Consider the following 20313-nt stretch of genomic DNA (forward strand, 5'->3'; position numbering starts at 1 on the left):
GGCTCTTAGAGCTGCTTGCCTCCTGACATTACCAGCACTTCCACTCCTGGGAGCACCCCCCGAGACGGGGATGGGGGGTGAGAAGGTTGGCGGTCCTGCGGCCTGGGCTTTGACTGGCTGCCTCTTGCAGTCTTTGCGGCCATTAACTCCTGCTGACCGATTCAAAGTCGGGAGGAAAGGAAAAAAAAAGAAAGTTCCAAAAGGCCGCAGGTATGACCATTGCAGCAATGGCAGCTCGCACGGGCACAAACCACTTACGGGAGGCACGACCGTAAAAAATCACGGCGAAAATACCCCCTATTAAGTCGTTGCTCGCTTCCCGCATAATCTACTTCTGTTGAGAGGCGGAGGCAGAGACGCCAACCGGAGCTGCGAGGGGAGAGAGAGCCTATGGCCGTTAGCAAGTCATGGCCACCATCTTGTCTCCAGGCAAAAAACAAGTTAAATGGCTTCATAATGTGAAAAATAAATAAGTGTTTAAAAATTGTCTTGACATAACATGAATAAGGTTTCAATAAAATAATTTGTTTTGCATATTTAATTTAAATGTAAAAGTGCACAAAGGTTTAGAAATGTATTAATTGTATTAATGTGCATTAGGCTCTTTTAACATGACTAGGCCTGAAAGTTCATTTTGCAAGCCGAAATGGAAAGGTTTCTGTTCATTTTCTCCTTTTACCTGAATTATTTTCTCTAGGCATCAAATGTAATGTTGAATGTCATATTGAATTCCAGGAGAAAGGCATGTTTCAAGTTCAAGCTAAGGTAACAATATTTGTTCTAGCTGCTTAATTGCAGAGGAAGCTCATGATTTTTATTTGAAAGAATATTAGTTTAGCTTATTGTGGATCATTGTCAATTTATGCATTGTGCTGATATGCTGTTGTTTAACCTTTTGCATTGCAGCGTTCAATCCTGAAGACTTATTTTCAAGGTGTTTATAAATACTGTTCATTTGCAATGTACTGCTGCAGGCTTTCAGAGTGTGTCAGGGTGTGGTCCCTTTCCAGGGCCTTCCAGAAGCTTTCCCTGCAGCATACCTGGGTGTGATTTGTGGGCTGGGCCAAGACTCTATAAAAGGGAGCCAGCCCAGCTCCACGTGCTCACTATTCAGAGGACCCGGTGCAGTGCAGCAGCAACTTCCTGAGCACCTGTTCCGGAGGCCTACTTTGATCTTCCAGGCCTAGCCCTTTCACATGTCGGTGATTCTAGATCAGGGCGGTAACAGAGGTTGGACTGGGCCCCTGATCCCGTTCTCAAAAGCTTTCGAGTTCTTGGGCCTAATTTGCAAGATAAAACAATTTTGCCCTTATGTGTGTGAATGTGCGCTTGCGGTTTAATGGCATTTTCATGCTGACACTTGAATCGTCAAAACGCGCTATTCATTTCCTGTGCTTAATTCGTGTTATTCATTGTACGCTACAATTTCTTGACATTCATATGGTGGCCTTCGAATCGGCAAGACGCGCAATTCCTTTCTTGTGCTTAGTTCATGATATTCAGTGTGCACTACCATTCCTTGGCATTCACGTGGTGGCCTTCGAATCGGCAAGACGTGCAATTCATTTCTTGTGTCTAATTCATGATGTGCATTGTGTGTTACCATTTTATGGCATTTCCGTGGTGACATTCGAATCGTCAGAAAGCGCGATTCATTTCTTGTGTTGAACTCATGCCACTCATCGTGCGCTACCATTTCATGGCATTCTCTTGGTGGCACACGAATCGACAATACTCGTGATTCATTTCTTGTGTTTAGATCACGATGTTCATTGTGCGCTACCACGTCATGGCATTTACTTGGTGGCCTTCAAATCGGCAAGACGCGCAATTCATTTCTCGAGTCTAACTCATGTTATTCATTGTGCACAGTCATTTCATTGGCATTTACAAACCTTTGTGAAAATCTGCAATGTGCGCAATTCATGTTCCTGCATTTTAAGAAAACTAAAGTGTTAGAATTCTAGATGTTATATTGTATGTGCATAATAATTCCTTCAAGTACAATTCATATGATGTTATAGAAATCATTTAGATTATTTCCTGATCCTCATGCAAAAGACAATACTTGAATTTGAAAGCGTAATTCTAGAAGGTTCTGATGTTTCTAATTCATGTGTAACATTTCATTGAGTGGTTCATTGGAAAGTTGTATTCATCTTTCTTGATTCCTTCACAGGTATCCAGTCATCTTGAGGACTAGTTATTTAAGTACATGCTTAAGTTATCCATGTTGCCAATATGCCAATGCTTAGAGTCATAGCCTAGTAATGATGAATATAATATAATCTTAATATTGTGTGTTTTAACCTTTTGCTTCCTACAGGTCTCCTTCCCAGCTGTTCCCTTCCTCATCCCCTTTTGCCCACTTGGACTCTCTTAGACTCTGTGACATTCTAATCAGAGTATTGGAGCTGTCTTGTGGTGGACATGTTGGGAACGTGCACAGACCCCGAGGATCTGGGACTCTGACAATTATGTGAAAGAAATTGTATGTTACAAATTGTCAGAAAATGTAATATTTTGGCGGAACCCTGTGACGGAGGAAGCAAGCAATGCAATTTTGCTGTTAAAATCCCTAAAAGATGCAAACTTGGTGGCAACACTATTCAACCATTGGATGATGAAGCTCACACCTAATATGTGCCCAGTTGAGGAGCCAATCAATGAATTTTGTGAAATTTACTTAGTGAAGAACTTTGAGTCTGAAGGCAATCCATTGTGAGATCTTTTTACTGTAGAGTCAGTCATTCACCAGCTCTTCTATGTTTCTTAAGTCTGCTTTCTTTTTCTCTTCTCTAAGTCCCCTGATAATTGTTCTTATCATAGTCATAATCGCCCCATGTAGTTTTAGTACTAGTATGCCCAACTGATTCTGAACTGCTGATTAACCTTATGTGCAGCTCGTGTTCTGCACCATCCTGATGCTGTTATCAACTGACACTGAAAGAAGGTGACCACTCTGCTCGACAAATTGTTGCATGCTGTCCAATGAGAAAAGGTATGACTACATGTGATTTTTGGTTTCTTTTTTAGCCTAGTAACTTACAACAGTATATTTTTGTGGTTAGTCACCTGAACAAGATGATTTGTTTTCAAAATTATTTTTGTCCTTCTTTTATTTTTGCTTTTGCCCACATGTGTTACCCCTCTCCCCCACATTACTGACGGTATTTAATATTGTTCCTGGGCTATTGTGAATGATTTGTGATTCTATGATTCTAAATTCTGACTCTGTCACCAAGTTCAAAGGTTTGGTCGACCTCTGAGGGTGAGAATTTGGGATGGTGTTTCACCCGAGTGTTTGCGGTTTCTGAACCCAAGGTGGGAAGAAGACCTCAGCGACCGCTCTAACAGTTTTTGGTAGAAGAGTTACTGTTATGTCTTGTGAGGAGTAGAGTTAGAATTTTCCACATTATGAGTGGTTTGGTGTAGAGTAAGGGTTGATGAATATTCAGCATTGTGTTCCAAGTGTGTGGTATGCGTTTTGAGTAGAGTTTGCACCTGCAGTGCTTTAGCAAATCATGGTGAAGTGTGATGTATGAAGTGAAGTAGAGAGCTTGATACTCCAAGGTAGTTGAGTAGGAAGTTTACATACTCCAAGGTATGAGAGTGGAGAGATGCGTACTCCAAGTGAATGCGGAGCTTTGTGCTAAAACATTTCCCACATCGTTGTTGTTGTTAACAGGTCCTGCTTGGTCTAAGACTCCAGAATATGTACAAGTGTATGGAGACACTGGTTAATGTATTGTCTGCAAGTGAAGGTGTTGGTCGATTGAGTGCTGTCAAAAACACCAGTAGATTTTCCTTGAGTGTGAGTTGTTGGTTGATATGAGGTGAATCCTGGGTGCACATGGAGGATCCATTTTAATCAGGAATGAGATTTGAGGGTCAAATGTTACTTGCATTTCTGAGAAAGCAACAGTCTGAAGAGTAGCTGTTTGTGCGAATGGCCACAGTTGAAAGTTTTAAGGTATTTGACTCCTACCCGTAGTGAGAAGACCAATTTTGGTGCTAGCAATATTTTGCATTTAGGTTTTGCATAAGAGGTATATGAGACGCAGCTGCTGAACTGAGTGAGTGTAACATCATTTGGTCCACGCTGAGATTGGTCACTTGGTGATAAAAGCCACGCAGGGATTGGTGGACAAGACTGCGCTGCTAACGTTGAGAACAGCTCATGAAAAGGATCATGGGATTGAAATGATTTCCTGGTTTCATAGATTTTGTGTTTGTGAATTAGATTTGGGTAAAAATAAAGTTTTTCAAACCTTTAAAGAGTGCATAGAGAGGAGATGTTTTTTAGTCCAGTTGGAAAGGGTGAACCTACTCCACCTGACGGTACACCAGCATTCAAGGTAATGGAGAAGAGAGGAGTTTCAGTATTTCTTTGGGTAAGTCAATGGTGCAGAATAACTGAGAAGGAAGGCGACTTAGCTTTTCCTAGTTAAGGAACATTTAATTTGAGAATTTCAGAAAAACTGAGGAGGATGCTGTATGAATCAAAACCCCTTCCTAGACCTGCACACTTTGAAGAACTTGCCATTTGGGAATTAGTTGCAAGACAAAAAGAAGCTCAGAAATTTGAGAGGAGGATGAGGAAAGCAGAATAGACATTAGCAGAAGCTAGATGGGGTGAGGAGCAGAGAAGGTGGAGAGGATATACATTATGTGCAGTGAGGTTATTTCCAGCAGTTACTCAGGAATGTGATGGAAGTGTTGAATCTAGAGCCAAAAAGGAACCTGAAGAGGATCCAGAACAGAAATGAGGGGTAAATAAGATGGTAGCAGACACAGTGAGTGATTCAGATGATGAATTCATAACGCAGTTGTTATGGAATCGTCCTCCACCATACAATGGAGCTGTCCCTGTAAATCAGAATGTGGTAACGAGTGTTGCCACAGCCCCAGTTCAGCAAAGTCAGATGGCTCCAAATGTGCGTACTGTTAATGTTGCACAGGTGCCAGTAGTTATTCCAACAGTTCCAAATGTTAACACGGTTTAGAATGTCCCAGTTCCAGTTATGCCACAGCCAATTCAGAATGCAGGAATGACTCAATGTGGATCCATACCTAACGTACAGACACCTGTACAAATTGTGACCCAGAGACAGACCATGCCAATGGATTCCCTGGGTGCCATCCATGATCCCTATGAATTCTTTTGGTTCAAATCAGACACATAATGGAGTTGGTCCACTGATTGATGTGACATGTCCCCCATGCTCAATGGGGTCATCTGTAATGACTCGAGGGCAGGCTATGAGAGCCCCATGCAATGTTCTGCAGTTTGTGCCTCTAAATAATGGAAATAACATTCGTTTACAAGATTTGACAGCCCAGCAAGTGACTGAATGGCTAGACATTTAAGTGGAACATCAGCTTCAGGGAACACACCAGGGGGAGAAAAGACATTGAACATGGCGGATTAAAATTAGAATGAAACAAAATGATTGAGGGAACACTTGAGTGAGACAGATTTGATTCTTGCATTGAGAATTAATTGTGCTTCATGTGAAAACATGTTACTATTCATGCAGAACAGGCTTAGGAGAAATTGACTAATTTGGCTGAGAAGTATGAAATCGAAATGAATAAATCCAAGCTGTTGAAGAAGAGTTACAGATTAGAATTTGAATTGAGAGACATTGCAAACATGAGATTGCTTGTAATGAAAATTCACATGAAGGAGTTGATTCAAGTATTCAAACATGTGGAGCATTACATAAATGGTAAGGCAGATGGGCATAGAAAATGGATCAGAAAAAGAAGCCAACTGTATCTTCAAATGATGTACAGCAGGCTGAGGGAGCTGAAAAAAATGATGCCAATGAGAGAAATTCCTGGAGGGAATTTTGTTAGTGTCCCCTGAAGCTGAAGTGACATATTGTCATTTACAAATGATTACCTAAAGTTGAGGGAGAAGCCAGTTGAGTGGTACAATCAAAAGGAGAGGTTTGTCAAGCTTGCAAAGTGTCTGTGGGAAGTTTGAATACTTTATTTGAGATTGTGGTCCCAGCCGATTTGTGTGTAATTGGAGTGTTAATTGGGCAATGCGAGAGCTGCCAAGAGATGCAGAAACAGGTGCGCCATCTGAAGAGGTGATGAAAAACTATTACAAGGTGATTGAATTTCTGAGGACTATAGACTTAGAATGTTGATTGGCAAAGAATTGGCAGGACATCACAGGAAGCCTGTTCATGCACATTATGAGAGCCAGCTGAAAGCATTCTGACAATACACTGACACAGAAATTATTGAGCCAAGAGACATGATTAATTTTGTGTTCAGATTTGTTAAAGGATTGAGACCTGAAGTTAGTAATATGATTCAGAATCATTTAATTTGCTGGTAAGCAAAGCCAATCAATGAGGTATTTCAATATGCAAAATACTGCAGTGACATGTTTGACATGAATAAAACAAGGTTGAAGGAGAAGGCAACAGTGATTCAGATTAAGTCTGCATAAGCAGCAGGTGCGCAGGGTTCGCAGGTTATGATGAACGCACAAAGAATACAAGAGATGCAACAGCAGGGAAATATGATGACTCAGTTCAGAGGCAGAGGTCATGGGATTCGAGTAGATCCGAATGCAAATGGGCCAATGTTCAGAACATAAAAAAAATGCTGCCCTGTCATGCGTGCGGCAGCGTTGGACATTGGAAGCAGGAGTGTCCTTATAGTAAGGTAAACGATGTGGTGCAAGGTGGTGGTGTTATGCAGATGGTTGAGAACTGTCAATTTCAGAATCAAAGAGTTCAAAGGCCCCGAAATCAAAACATGAATGTTCCTATTGGACCACTCCAAATGCGGGTTCCCCCGCAACAAGTACAATTTCCCCAACAACAAATTCATGTCCGCCAGCAAATGCAGTTACCACAAACTCCAATCGCACAGCAACAGAACTTGAACCAGAGAGTAAACACATATGCAAAACAGTTAACACAATATCCATTAAATGATTTCAGTTATGACGAAGTGGGTGAAGAATGCATGAGTGAGAATTCAGAAGGAGAATGTGTGTTCGCTGCCTCACTGGAGGTAAATCAGCGTGGTCCTTATGCAAATGCGAGTGTAATGGGTCATGATGTTTCATTTGTCGTTGCCACAAAAGCAACATGTTCCACTGTCAGATCTGCAGAAGTCCCAAATGTACCCTTTTCGGGAAGCACAGTTCGGGTTTTGGAGTAGCAAACCAGCATTTGGTAAATCCCATTACAGGGCCCATTCCAGTTAAAATTGGGACCTTTAAAGGTCTGCACCAATTTGTAGTCTGTGATTCAAGCCCTGTGAGTCTGTTAGGAAGAAACTTATATGCCAATTAAAATGTTCCATTACTTGCACACAAGAGGGAATAAAATTCAGACTAATAGTGCTGATGAGTCTTCTAGTCAAACTGATGTGATGTATCCTCTCATTACGTTGTTTCCTGCCATGACAGTTAAAGACTTGCCTGAAGAATTACAAGAGACAGTAACGTTGGAAGTTTGGGATCTCTCTGTAAAAGATATTGGACTTATTTGAGGTGTTGAACCAGTCAAAGTGACAGTAAAGACAGATGCAGTTTTCCCCAGAACACCACAGTATCACATGTCCCCAGAAGTGATTGAAGGAATTACCCAAGTAGTTGCAGATTTTGTTGAACAGGGAGTTCTAAAGGAAGTGATGAGCAGCCCATGTATTTCACTAATTATGGGATTGCAAAAACCTAGTGGGAAAAATTGCACAGTTCAGGATTTGAGAAAGGTAAATGAAATTGTGGTATCCTGTTGTCCCACAGTGCCAAATCCAGCATTAATTTTATTTCAGATTCTTGTGAAGCAGAATGGTTTTTCATTATTGATTTGTCACAAGCACTTTTCTCAGTGTCCTTGCACATGGATAGTCAGTTCCTCTTTTGTTTCTGATTCGGCAACAGTGTGCAGTCATGGTGTCGTCCACAGGGGTTTTCGTAATCACCGTCCATTTTTTATCAGATCCTGAAGAAGAATTTTGAGTCTTTAAACATGCCATTTTGAGGGTGAATAAGAAATGTTCGAGCATGGAATAATGGCCCAACCTTCCAAGAGAAAGGGCAAGAAGACAGGCGGACCAGTTTCTGAACAGCAAAAGAAATAAGACCTCTCTTCTCAGGAAGAAGACTTATCCTCTGAGGGAACTGAGTCCATGAAGCTGGATCCTTATCAGATAGAGGTCTTGGACCTGGGGGGACCCTCAATGGAACAGCTGTGCCAGGGATGAAAGACTTGACCCACTCTTGAAGGCCTGAGGCAGAAGGCAGCTGCACAGGAGATTGGAGATGTGAGTGGCTCCCACAAGGTCTGCTGGGAGGATGGGCTCCTATACACTGAGGCCAGAGATCCCAAACCTGGTGCAACCAGGAGAGTGGTAGTGCCTCTGCGGTGTAGGGAGTTTACCATAACTTTGGCCCATGATGTACCCCTAGCTGGGCATCTGGGACAAACAAAAACATGGAATAGGCTTGTCAGCCTCTTTTACTGTCCCAATATGTCCAAGAAGGTGAAGGAGTTTTGTAACTCCTATGTTACCTGCCAAGCCAATGGTAAGGCAGGTGGCCACCCAAATGCCCCCCTCATTCCACTCCCTGTAGTGGGGGTTCCCTTTGAAAGGGTTGGTGTGGACATTGTGGGTCGACTTGAGCCACCCACAGCCTCAGGAAATCAGTACATACTGGTAGTAGTGGATTATGCAACTAGATATGCTGAAGGAATTGCCCTTAGGCCTACAACACCTCCTGCCATAGCCAAGACCCTGATTGGTATTTTTACCAGAGTAGGGTTTCCTAAGGAGGTGGTTTATGACAGAGGTACAAACCTCGAGTCAGCTTATCAAAAACACATGTAGAATGAGTGTGGGATGACTTATAAATTCAGCACACCTTAACATTCACAAAAAAATGGACTTGTTAAGAGATGTTGAGGGCATGATCATAGAGCTCCCTGAAAAACTCAAAAGGAGATGGGATGTCCTCCTGCCATGCTTGCTTTTCACCTACAGAGAGGTACCTCAGAAGGGAGTAGGGTTTTCCCCCTTTGAACTTCTGTTTGGTCACTCTGTAAGGGGACCACTTGTATTTGTAAAAGGATGCACTCTGCTCAAGGATGGCTGAGTACATAGAAAAGGCCTCCAAAAACCTTGAGGCCAGCCAACAGCTCTGGCAGCAATGGAATGACCAACAGGCTGCACTGGTAGAGTTCAAACCAGGGCAGAAGGTATGGGTTCTGGAGCCTGTGGCTCCCAGGGCACTTCAGGACAGATCGAGTGGCCCTTACCCTATCCTAGAAAAAAGAGTGAGGTCACCTGCTTGGTGACCTGGACACCTAGAAGGGTAATCCATGTAAACCGCCTAAAGCTCTATTGTGACAGGGCAGATGAAACCATGATGGTTGTTACTGATGGGGAGCAGGAAGTTGAGAGAGAACCACTCCCCGACCTCCTCCCAAATGACCCTAAAGGTGGGTCAGTTGATAGAGTTGTCTACTCAGACACTGCCCAACATCAAGCTGACTGCAGGCAGAACAAACATCCATAGACAGTCTGACCAAGTCAAAGACAGTGTTGGAAAATGGGTTATTGGTAAGGGCAGGTAAGTACCTACACTTAGCAATAGGCCACTAACCTCCACTTAGGTCCAGTTAGGTCTCAGTAAATTAAACCCAGCTCAAACCTTGGTAGCTTGGCAACGATCGAAAAGGCTTAACTTAGGAGACAAAGCGTAAAGCATTCAGATATCACAAAACAGTAATTAAATAAAACAGAGGAAAGAGTTTAAAAATCCCAAATCAATTTATAAACATAGGAAATATTTTTAGCTTTAAAGTGACACCAAAACGAATAAAATCGGATGAGGGGTACTGGAGATATGAATTTTTAAAGAATTAATGCTTTCTAGCGCATAGAAGCAAATAGCACTCAGAGGGCTAAAAAAGGTCACACTGGAAAGGAACAAAGTCCAGAGTTCAGGCCACCCATGAGCTAATACTGTCACACTTACTTTCAGAAGTGTTTGATTCAGGAAAGTGGTCCACAGCACCAGCCAAGGGTTCAGAGGCTCCGGTGTGCCTCTTGGTGTCTGGGACTACAACTCCCACAATGCACCTCTTCAACTTATTGAGTTGCTTCAAACGCCTCCAAACTTCTGGATCTTCTTCCAGAGGTCCTTTTTGTGTCCTTGAAGTGTCCACAACTTGATCCAAGGTTCCAGAAGCTCTGAGTTGCTCCTTGGGAGTTGGAACTACAATTCCCAGAATGCACCTGGTCAGAATCCTCAAATGGCCACTGAATGCTGGTCAGCTGGGCTCTGCTTGCAGGACTTGATGCAGGGGACTCTGGGCAGCTCTTTTGTACCTGTAGCAAACAGGGAGTCCCTTCTTAAAGCAGTAGAAGACAGGTAAAGTCCTTTTAGTGCTGAAGCCCAAGTGTGCAGCGGGTGCAGTCCTCCAGAGTGCAGTGTCCAGGTGCAGGTCAGGGGTGCAGCAGGGCAGTCCTTCTTCTCCTGTAGTTCTTCCTTGTTGGAATCTGATAGGGATCCGAGGTGTGGGTGCAGGTCTGCTAGTTTTATCCCTGCTCCTGGGTGAGAAAAGGGGGGTCCTGGTTCTCCAATCAGGTGCAGGGTCCTTCCCCCTGTGATGACCACTTCCTGGGAAGTGTGCAAAAATCAGTCCCAGGGAGCAACATTCCTCAAAAATCCATCATGGCTGAAAGTGATTTTTGGAGGTTACATCTGGCTGAGCCCACCCACTGGAGTGGCTACAAAACCTAAACACACCCCTCTTCTGGCCTTTACTAATCTAATCAAGGGGGCACCTAATTGTCTGGGTTTGCAGGATGTGAGGGTGTTGCTGGGTTGCTCCAAATTTCCTTCTCTGCCTTTGAAGACCAGTTAGGCAGCCCTCCCCCTTCCTGATTCACCATCTGCTGAGGGGAGATCTCCTCCCCCAGGCACATTTCTTTGTGTGGAGCCAGGCCACTTCACACCTCATCAAGGCCAGAGGCTGGCCAATCAGAGCACAGCAGCAAAAACACTGCAGGGCCGAAGTTGGCAACTTTTCAGGTACAGTTTAAAACTCTTTACCTGAACAAGTTATATTAAATCCCACAACTGGAAGTTGTGGGATTTATTATAACAATTAATTTGATACCAAACGTCTGGTGTCTGTTACTTAAGGGGACTTTTAAAATTAAAATAAAGGCTCCCCATTCTAGCCTATGGAGGCCATTCACTACAATGAGGGAAACAACAAATTTGGCTGTTTTTCCTCACCAGGGCTTATAAAATTATGTTTATAAGGTCCCTGCTTATAGTTACATGGCACCCAGCTCTAGGGGCACATAGGGCACACCTTAGGGGTGACTTATATGTACAAATAAGGTAGGTTAAGACTTTGGAACTACTTTTAATTCCAAAGTCGAATTTGCATGTAACTTTAATTTAAAAGCAGCCAGCAAGGCAGGCCTGCCTTTAAAATGACACTGGGCACCTCAGCAGTGCACCAATAGGGGCACTACTTATGCTGGGGTCAGTCCCTATACCTCCATGCTCTACCATATACTAGGGACTTAGGTTGCCTTAGCCAATTATAATTAACCTAATTTGCATACTGATTTAACACAGACCCAGGCCCTGGGACTGGTTAGCAGTACCCAGGGCACCATCAGAGTCAGAAAAACACCAGCAAAAAGTGGTTATTGAGCCCTCTGACAGTCCCTGAGCCAGTCCAGTGGTCTTCATCCACAAACCTTATTCCAAAGATGGCAAAAGAGAGATGAGGTTTGGTCCGGACTACAGGGGTCTCAACTCTGTCATCAAGACAGATGCTAACCCTATATCAAGAGCAGATGAACTAATTGACAAGTTAGGTGCAGCCAAATTCCTTAGTACTGTTAGCTGAACTGCAGGGTACTGGCAAATTAGGATGGCACCTGGAGCAAAAGAGAAGACAGCCTTCTCTACACCTGATGGACATTATCAGTTTACCGATATGCCCTTTGGTTCAAAGAATGCCCCTGCCACCTTCCAAAGGTTGGTGAATCAAGTCCTTATTGGCTTGGAGTCCTTTAGTGCAGCATATCTAGACGATAGGGTTGTCTTCAGCTCCTCCTGGCCGGATCACCTGATCACCTGGGGAAGGCTGTGCAGGTCTTGCAATCAGTAGGCCTCACTATCAAGGCATCAAAGTGCCAAATAGGGCAAGGCACTGTTGTATACTTGGGCTACCATGTAGATGGAGGCCAAGTGCAACCTTTACAGCCCAAGATCCAGACACTTCTGGACTGGGAAGCTCCAAAAACCCAAACTCAAGTCAGGGCATTCCTTGGCTTGAAAGGTTACTATAGAAGGTTTCTGAAGGGGTATGGGTACACTGTGACTCCACTCACATAACTGACCTAAACGAAAATGCCCAGAAAAGTATATGGGACTCCTGACAGTCAAAAGTCCTTTGGCAGCCTAAAGGAGGCAATGTGCTTAGCACCAGTTCTCAAAGCTCCAGATTGTTCTAATCAGTTCCATGTGCAGACAGATGCCTCTGAACATGAGATAGGAGCAGTCCTGTCCCAAACTAATGATGAGGGCCATGACCAGCCTGTTGCTTTCATTTACAGGAGGTTACTCCCCATGGAGCAGCATTGGAGTGCCATTGAGAGAAAGGCCTGTGCTGTGGTTTGGTCACTGAAAAACTGAAAAATACTGACCACAGACCTCTCAGCTGTCTGGTGAAAATGAAAGGAGAGAACCCTAAACTTTTGAGGTGGCCCATCTCCCTACAGGGAATGGACGTTTCAGTGGAACACAGACCTGGGACTGCCCATACCAATTCAGGTAGCCTTTACAGGTTCTTCCACTTAGACAATGAAGACTTTCTTGGGAAAGGTTAGTCTCATCCTCTTTTGTTTGGGAAGGGGTTGTGTAGGAAAGTGCCCCTTTTTGCATGGTTACCCCCGGACCTTTTGCCTGATATTGATGCTGACTTGATTGAGGGTGTGCTGGGATCCTGCTAACCAGGCCCTAGCACCAGTGTTCCTTCCCGAAACCTGTACCTGGCACACAGTTAAGTCCCTTGTAATAGGTACCCATGCTACAAAGGGCACTGTGGCCAGGGAGGGTCCCTAAGGGCTACAGCATGTATTAGGCCACCCTGGGGGACATCTCACCAAGCACCTGCACACTTCCAGTGCAGCTTGTGTGTATTAGTGGGGAGAAAAAGACAAAGTCGACATGGCACCCCTCCCGGGGTGGCATGCCCACAAACCACTGCCTGTGGCATAGGTAAGTCACCCCTCCAGCAGGCCATACACCCCTCAGACAGGGTACACTATACCACAGGTGAGGACATAGCTTCATGAGCAATATGCCCCTAAGGTGTCTAAGTCCATTCTTAGACATTGTAAGTGCAGTGTGGCCATATAAAGTATATGGCCTGGCAGTTTGTCATTTGGTAACAAACTTCTCAGCACAATAAACCCACACTGATGCCAGTGTTGGATTTATTGAAAAATGCACCCAAAGGGCATCTTAGATATGCCCCCTGCATTTTAACCAAACTCCTAGTGCAGGACTGACAAGTCTGTATCAGCCTGCCACTTCCAGACGAGTTTCTGACCACATGTGGTCAGAGCCTTTGTTCTCTTTGTGGCCAAACACAAAGCCTGCACTGGGTGGAGGTGCTTCACACACCACCCCCTTGCAGGAACTGTAACATCTGATAGTGAGCCTCAAGGGCTCAGACCTCTTGTTGCAGTGCCCCAGGGAACTCAAGCTAGTGGAGATGCTCGCCCCCAGAAAAAGCCCCACTTTTGGCGGCAAGTCCAGCGGGAAAATTAGGGAAAAAAAGGAGGAGTGACCACTTCAGCTGGGACCACCCCTAAGGTGTCCAGAGCTGAAGTGACCCCCCTCCCTGCAAATTCCTCTATCTTGGTTTGGAGGACAGGAACCAATAGGGTTAGATCTGTGCCTCCCTACCCAAAGGGTGTGGAAACCGGAAGGGTGTAGTCACCCTCAGGGACAGTGGCCATTGGCCACTGCCCTTTGACCCCTGTTATGCCCCTAAATCCTGCATTTAAGGGCTCCCCTGGACCTAGCTCATCAGATTCCTGGTGACCTCAAGAAGAAAACACAAAGGAAGAATAAGGACTGCTAAGCTCTCGCCACCGTCCCTCGCATCCATCGAACTACAGCCGGCTGCAGATCCTTTTCCCACCTCACCGCCAAGACCTGGAACACCCTCCCTGCCCACTTACGACAGACCCAGGACCTCCTGACTTTCAGGAAATGCCTCAAGACCTGGTTATTCGATCAGTAGCAATCCCCCGCCATCAGTGCCTTGAGACCCTAGTAGGTGAGTAGCGTGCTTTACAAATGAGTGATTGATTGATTGATTACGCTGACCCCAGCAGAGAAGACTGAAGACACCAACAGACTTGGCCCCAGCCCTACAGGCCTGTCTCCAGCCTGAATGGTTGGGGCCTGTCTCCAGCTTCTGAAGCCCTGCTATGAGAAGGCGATGCATCCTGCAGGACCAGCAACCTCTTAAAAGCCTCCAGAGGATTGCCTGAACCCCAGAGGACTCAAGAACTCCAGTGGGCAGCGGCCCTGTCAAAAAAGAAACTCCAACAAGACTCCAGAACGACCCCGGATCCTCGAGTCCTGCCCACAATGCAACCAACACCCACGGCCCATGTGCAGATGGCCCAACCAAATAGAGCTGGCCTAGTGTCCACCATGGGTTCACCCCTCCTGTGCAACACAACGACACCTGCAGCCTAAATCCAGAGGACCCCCATGACCGCAAAAGAACTGGACAAAGATTCCCGATGCCAAAAGGTACCCCTGCACCCGCAGCCGGCGGCCCTCTTCATTGTCCAGCCATTGGTTTCCCAGAACAAGTCCCCTGGACTTAGCTTGCAGCATCTTTGTGACCCCCAGAGACCCCCCTATAGGAAAGTATTAAGAGCCCAACGCTGTGTTTGCCCCCTGCACCCGGCTGCCCCTGCCCGGCTGAGTTTGTGTGTTGAGTGCTGACCCGGTGCTCCTCTAAACCCCCCAGATCTGCCCTCTGAAGGTGCAGGTACATACCTGCAAGTAGGCCTGATTCCAAGTGCCCCCAGTCTCCATAGGATGCCATGTTAAATCTACCTCAACTTTGACCTCTGCATCCAGCCAGCCCGTGTCACTGGTGGTGGTCGTTCATATTAGCTACTTTAGCCTCTGTTAAACCTCTGGGAGCCCCTGGACTCCCTGCACACTATGGTCCTCATTACGGTTTTGTCAGTCAGTGGACTGCTGCGGTGGTGGTGGCGGTCGCACTGCTGCGGGCCCGGCAGTAAAGACCACTACATTACAAGTTGTGGGCTTTGGCTGAAGTCAAACCACCACAGCGTCGCCTGGCCTGCCAGTGCAGTCGCACTGAAGTGGCCGGCGGTGAGCTCCTCCGGGCCAGCGGCAGTCCTCTCTCTGCCGGCCAGATTACAAGGCAGGAGACCGCCAGGCTTTCATGTCATTCACCCCACCACAAAAACCCTGGCGGTCACGCACTCAGCAACAGGAAACTCCATTCCTGTCGCCAGCACACACATGCACACATGTTCCCACACCTCCATGTGCCCCCCACCTATTCACACACCTCCATGCACCCCACACCTGTCTACACACTTGCAAACACCCCTCCACCCAACCGCACAAATCCATACAAACACCACTGACATACAAACACCCCCACTCGCACTCACACAAATGCACCCCCTCAGCAATCATTTGCACCCCCTCCGTATTCATGCATACCCCCACCCCCTCAATGCATTCATACATATACACACTCCCCCTTCGGCATACGCACACTTGCACATACACACACATCCGCACTCACTCCCCTCATCTGCACACTTGCACACCCCCATCCGCACACTTGCACACACATCCCATCCGCACACTTGCATAAATGCACCCCCACTCACATGTATCCCAATACACACCTACTCATTCACATCCTGACACCCCCCTCCCCTCGCATACATGCAGACACCCCCAACCGCATGGATAGATCAAGACACCCCCACTCGCTCGCTCACAAACACGTACTCCGACCCCCCCATTCGCACACATACATGCACTCAGACAGATACCCCCGCCCCTCTGCATACAAACACACACGCACTCGCACCCTGACACAAACCCCTCCCCTCGGCATACATGCAGACACACAAAGCCTCCACACACACATACATACACACACACACACACACACACCCATTCAGGAACACATACACGCACACACCACACACATGTGCCCAAAATCCCCCACACCCCCCTTTCAGACCATCAACCAACCTTTTCCGGAGAAGTGGTCGTCCAGGAGCGAATGGGTCCTGGAGTATTACACCGCTTTTGACAATATTTAGCATGAAACAAAAACTCAATGTAACTGAGACTCGAATATTTATTATGCTTCTTGTATGGAGATAAGTACACTGGGGATCTAAAAGATAATGCAGCGACAAGTGCTGTTGTGTGTGATTCACTCCAAACTCAGGTTCCATGAAAATCAATGAAAAAGTAGATGAAAGAGTTGCTATTGTAATCCCTATGAACTTTACTTACAGAAATATTTGAAAAGCCAACTACAGATGAAGTAAGGACAATGGATCCACCCCTGAAAGAGAAATGGACACAGGATCATTGTGAATAGATGTGAAAATAAATAGATGTTCAATTGTTGAGTTAAATGGAAACAACTCTTTCACTCCTTTTATCAACTCAGTTGGTTCTTGGGTGGTACCTTCTGACTAACAATGACCTCTAAAGGTACTTTGAAAAGTCTGCATATTTATATCGCAAATATGTACTGAGTCCTTTTTTTAATTTCTTTTTCTACCTCTTTTATATGGCTTTGCTTGCTCAATACCACGCTACCTCTCTCAGTCATATATATTGATTTACTCTACATCTTCTCATTTGACATTTCAAATCCTCTCCCTCGTTTGTCACTCTCCACATCACTTTCTCTTTCCTGTCTCTATTCCCTGATCTCATATCATTTACCATATACTCCTAATGCCCACAGGAGCCTCCTTTTACCTCTCCCTCTTTCCTGTTCCTCCTCATTTTCACCCAACCATCGTTCACCTTAGAGTAGCAGAGCCTAACTTCAATTTTCGGCACTCCCATTTTATAACACTCACATTTCATTTTATTAGGCCTCTCTCCAACTTTCGTGGAGGCACTAATTATGACTATCACTTGTCTACAGCAGCATTTTTACTCATAGATGTATTCACCCCATCGTTTCCCATGCTTTGCAATCCTTACCCACGCTTCTGCATGTGAGGATAGACCTGCTTCACCAACAGGAACATCGACTTAACATTCAAGTGAAAAATCTGAAATGCAAGACAATAAGAAAACATGTTTTATTGTATAATTGGTGAGCGCTTCCATATTCTGAGTCTTGGAGTTTGTTGGATGGCCGATGTCCTGGGAAATCTAGCGGTGCTAGTTTTGTCAAGGACCCCATACTTATCCAGCCCTACTGAAGTAGTGATATTTATGATTCCACTCTGGGGTAACAACTAGTAAACATGGTTGACATGATACATGACTTATGGAATCAGACTCCATGACTCTGGTAGATAGAAAAGAGGTGAGTTATGCTTTCACTGGCTGTTAAGGCATACTGTGATCTACCCATGTTCTGAGGTTAATGGTAACTGTTCATGCAAACAAGATAGCCTCTTGAAATCTATCTTGGTTTAAATTAACTCAGAGGATTGATGCCCCTGTGTAAGTCACAGTTAGCTAATGAGCTGAATGGATCTTTGCTGAAGGTATGATGTATGAGTGATATGGCACACGGTGTGATCTGATTCAATATGTTTTATGGACCTTTATATTTGGAATAAAACATATTTGTAATCCACCTTCATTGTATCATTGTACCCATGATGATTTATTCTATAAGGCCATGGCACATTTTTCTTTATTGGTCTGTTTTAACTATGACAAGGTGTGTAAGAAATTGATAATTGCACATGTCTGTAGGGGATAGTTAAGAATAAATACCTTTATATTTTATGTTTTGATTTTCTGGTTGTATATAAACGAATAATGATTGATTGATTTGTCCTATCTCGATTTTTGGCATTACTTTAACAAAATCAGTCAATGTTGTGTTGCTAAATATTTTGGGCATGCATAGACAATAAGGAAGAAACTAGTGAACGAGAATAAAGGTCTGTATGCTATTATCATAAGGTATGACATCTGCATATTGACTCCAGAATATTGTTGTTCATAATCAAGGTCAAAATATCTCAACTGCAAACATACTGAGAGTTTAAAAAGGGTAATCCTGCTGGTTTCTTTACAACAAAATCAATGATATGCTCTTCCTTTAAATATTGTATTATTTAATAATCTTTTAATGGATTCTATTGTGTCTATTTTCATTATAAATTAATATACATTAATATAGAAATATATTAAATAGGTGTCTGCTTAATATACCTATATCCTACATTTTTCAGGTTGTGGGATCGTTAGTGTCCTTTAAAAAATATTAAATAATGCCTATTTGTAGATTCATGATACTTAGGGCCTCATTACGAGTGTGGCGGTCTTCAGACCGCCACACTCACTGTGGCGGTCAGGACCACCACTGTTGCGGCAGTCCGACCCCCACATTAGAACCCTGGTGGTCAGAACACCAGGGTTCTGCCAGCACCGCCAGGATCCATGATCCCAGCGGGCTGGCGGTGGCAGAGATCGTAATCCTCCAGGTCAGTGCTGCATGTAGCGCTGCCCTGCGGATTACGACCTTGTTCTCTGCCAGCCTTTTCATGGCGGTAACACCGCCATGAAAAGGCTGGCAGAGAACAGGTCCAGTGGGCCCCATGCACTGCCCATGCACTTAGCATGGGCAGTGCAGGGGCCCCCCTGCCCAGCACCTTCACAATGTTCACTGTCTGCCTTGCAGACAGCGAACATTGCAAGACTGCTGGTGCACCCTGCGGGCTACAGCATTACCGCCGGCTTGTTTAAGAACTGCAGACAATGATGTAGTCTGTTTGTTTCCCTTAATAACTCCGGTGAGGTGGTTGCCACGAAGGTGGCGGCCACACTGTTGGGAGTTTGGCAGACAGGCTTTCCCGTCCGCCAAACTCTTAATTAGGCCCTAAGTTTTAATGTTATTATTATCTTTATATGTTCAATTCTTTTTCATTGCGTTATGATTGTTCGTTTTGTTTTTTAATGGTTGTAGAGTTTATTAGGGGATAGGGTGAGTTATTTTGTTTAAAAGTCATACTATGTTTTAGAAAGTGATATTGTAAGTATGTTATTGGTTTATAATTTTCATATTTAAGTCAATAATTCAAATTAGGTTTTTTTCAAAAATTAAGAAAATATTAATGTCCATTGTTTTTTATTTTTAATGTAATAATGGGAGGAATTTGTTGGGTATTGGCATTAAGATGATTAATTAGAGTAAATGATGCTAGATTTTAGTGATATTGTCTTTAATGTCTATAAAATAAGAATTTTAAACTATACATGTATTCACGTTATTTAGAAACAAATTATTGGGATTCAGAATTGATTCATTGTATTTGTTTATATTTTATTTTAGTTTCAAAGTTTAAAACAATCCAATATCATATAAGCACACTAACTTGTGACCTTCCAGGTGTATAGGTACACGTTCCAGTGTTGTTGTACTGGAGTGAGAATAGAACATTTGACCTTTACATGACATACACACTTTTTTCAATGTTAGTAGGACTGGAGTTAAGACCATAAATCTGACACTGTTCCATTCATCAGATGCATTATCCCCATTTTTAGTGTTACTGGACTTAGAATTGCAAAACGTACACCCTACCATAAATATTTGATCTCCACCAGCCTTTTCATGGCAGTGGTACCGTCATGAAACCGCTGATGGATAAGGGGGTCGTAAGATTAGGACCACCAGCACTGCCAGGCTGTCGTGAAGTCGTAATCTGGCAGTGCTGGCAGTCCAACCGTGGCGCTACCGCCGCGGTCATAATATGGTGCTTGGATTGCCACGTTGTCTGCGGTCCACCCGCCACCACGAGTCTGGCGGTCAGTAGACTGCCAGATTTGCAATGATGCCCTTTGTGTCTGGAAATCAAGCTTCACTATCTTCTATTTTGATTCATCTTTACAAAAAGCAATACAATAATGGGTCACAAAACATAAAAGAAAGTCAAACGTAACAAAACACAAACAAAAACATCAAACAAGAGAAGGAATACAGTTAATTAATTTTCATCTTTATAAGC

The 20313-nt window shown here is 44.3% G+C and overlaps 1 protein-coding gene across 1 annotated transcript in view; it reads right to left on the minus strand.

Moving 5' to 3' along the window:
• LOC138265366 (dehydrogenase/reductase SDR family member 4-like) overlaps positions 1 to 20313 on the minus strand; it is a 124782-nt gene that overhangs the window by 39404 nt on the left and 65065 nt on the right. The window contains exons 5-6 of the mRNA XM_069213010.1: positions 17324 to 17394; positions 16616 to 16667 (exon numbers count right to left, since the gene is read on the minus strand). Of these exons, the coding sequence (XP_069069111.1) occupies positions 16616 to 16667; positions 17324 to 17394 (123 nt within the window). The remainder of the gene's footprint in view (positions 1 to 16615; positions 16668 to 17323; positions 17395 to 20313) is intronic.

This window comes from Pleurodeles waltl, chromosome 11 (genome assembly GCF_031143425.1).
Source record: "Pleurodeles waltl isolate 20211129_DDA chromosome 11, aPleWal1.hap1.20221129, whole genome shotgun sequence".
In the NCBI taxonomy this organism is placed as follows: Eukaryota; Metazoa; Chordata; class Amphibia; order Caudata; family Salamandridae; genus Pleurodeles; species Pleurodeles waltl.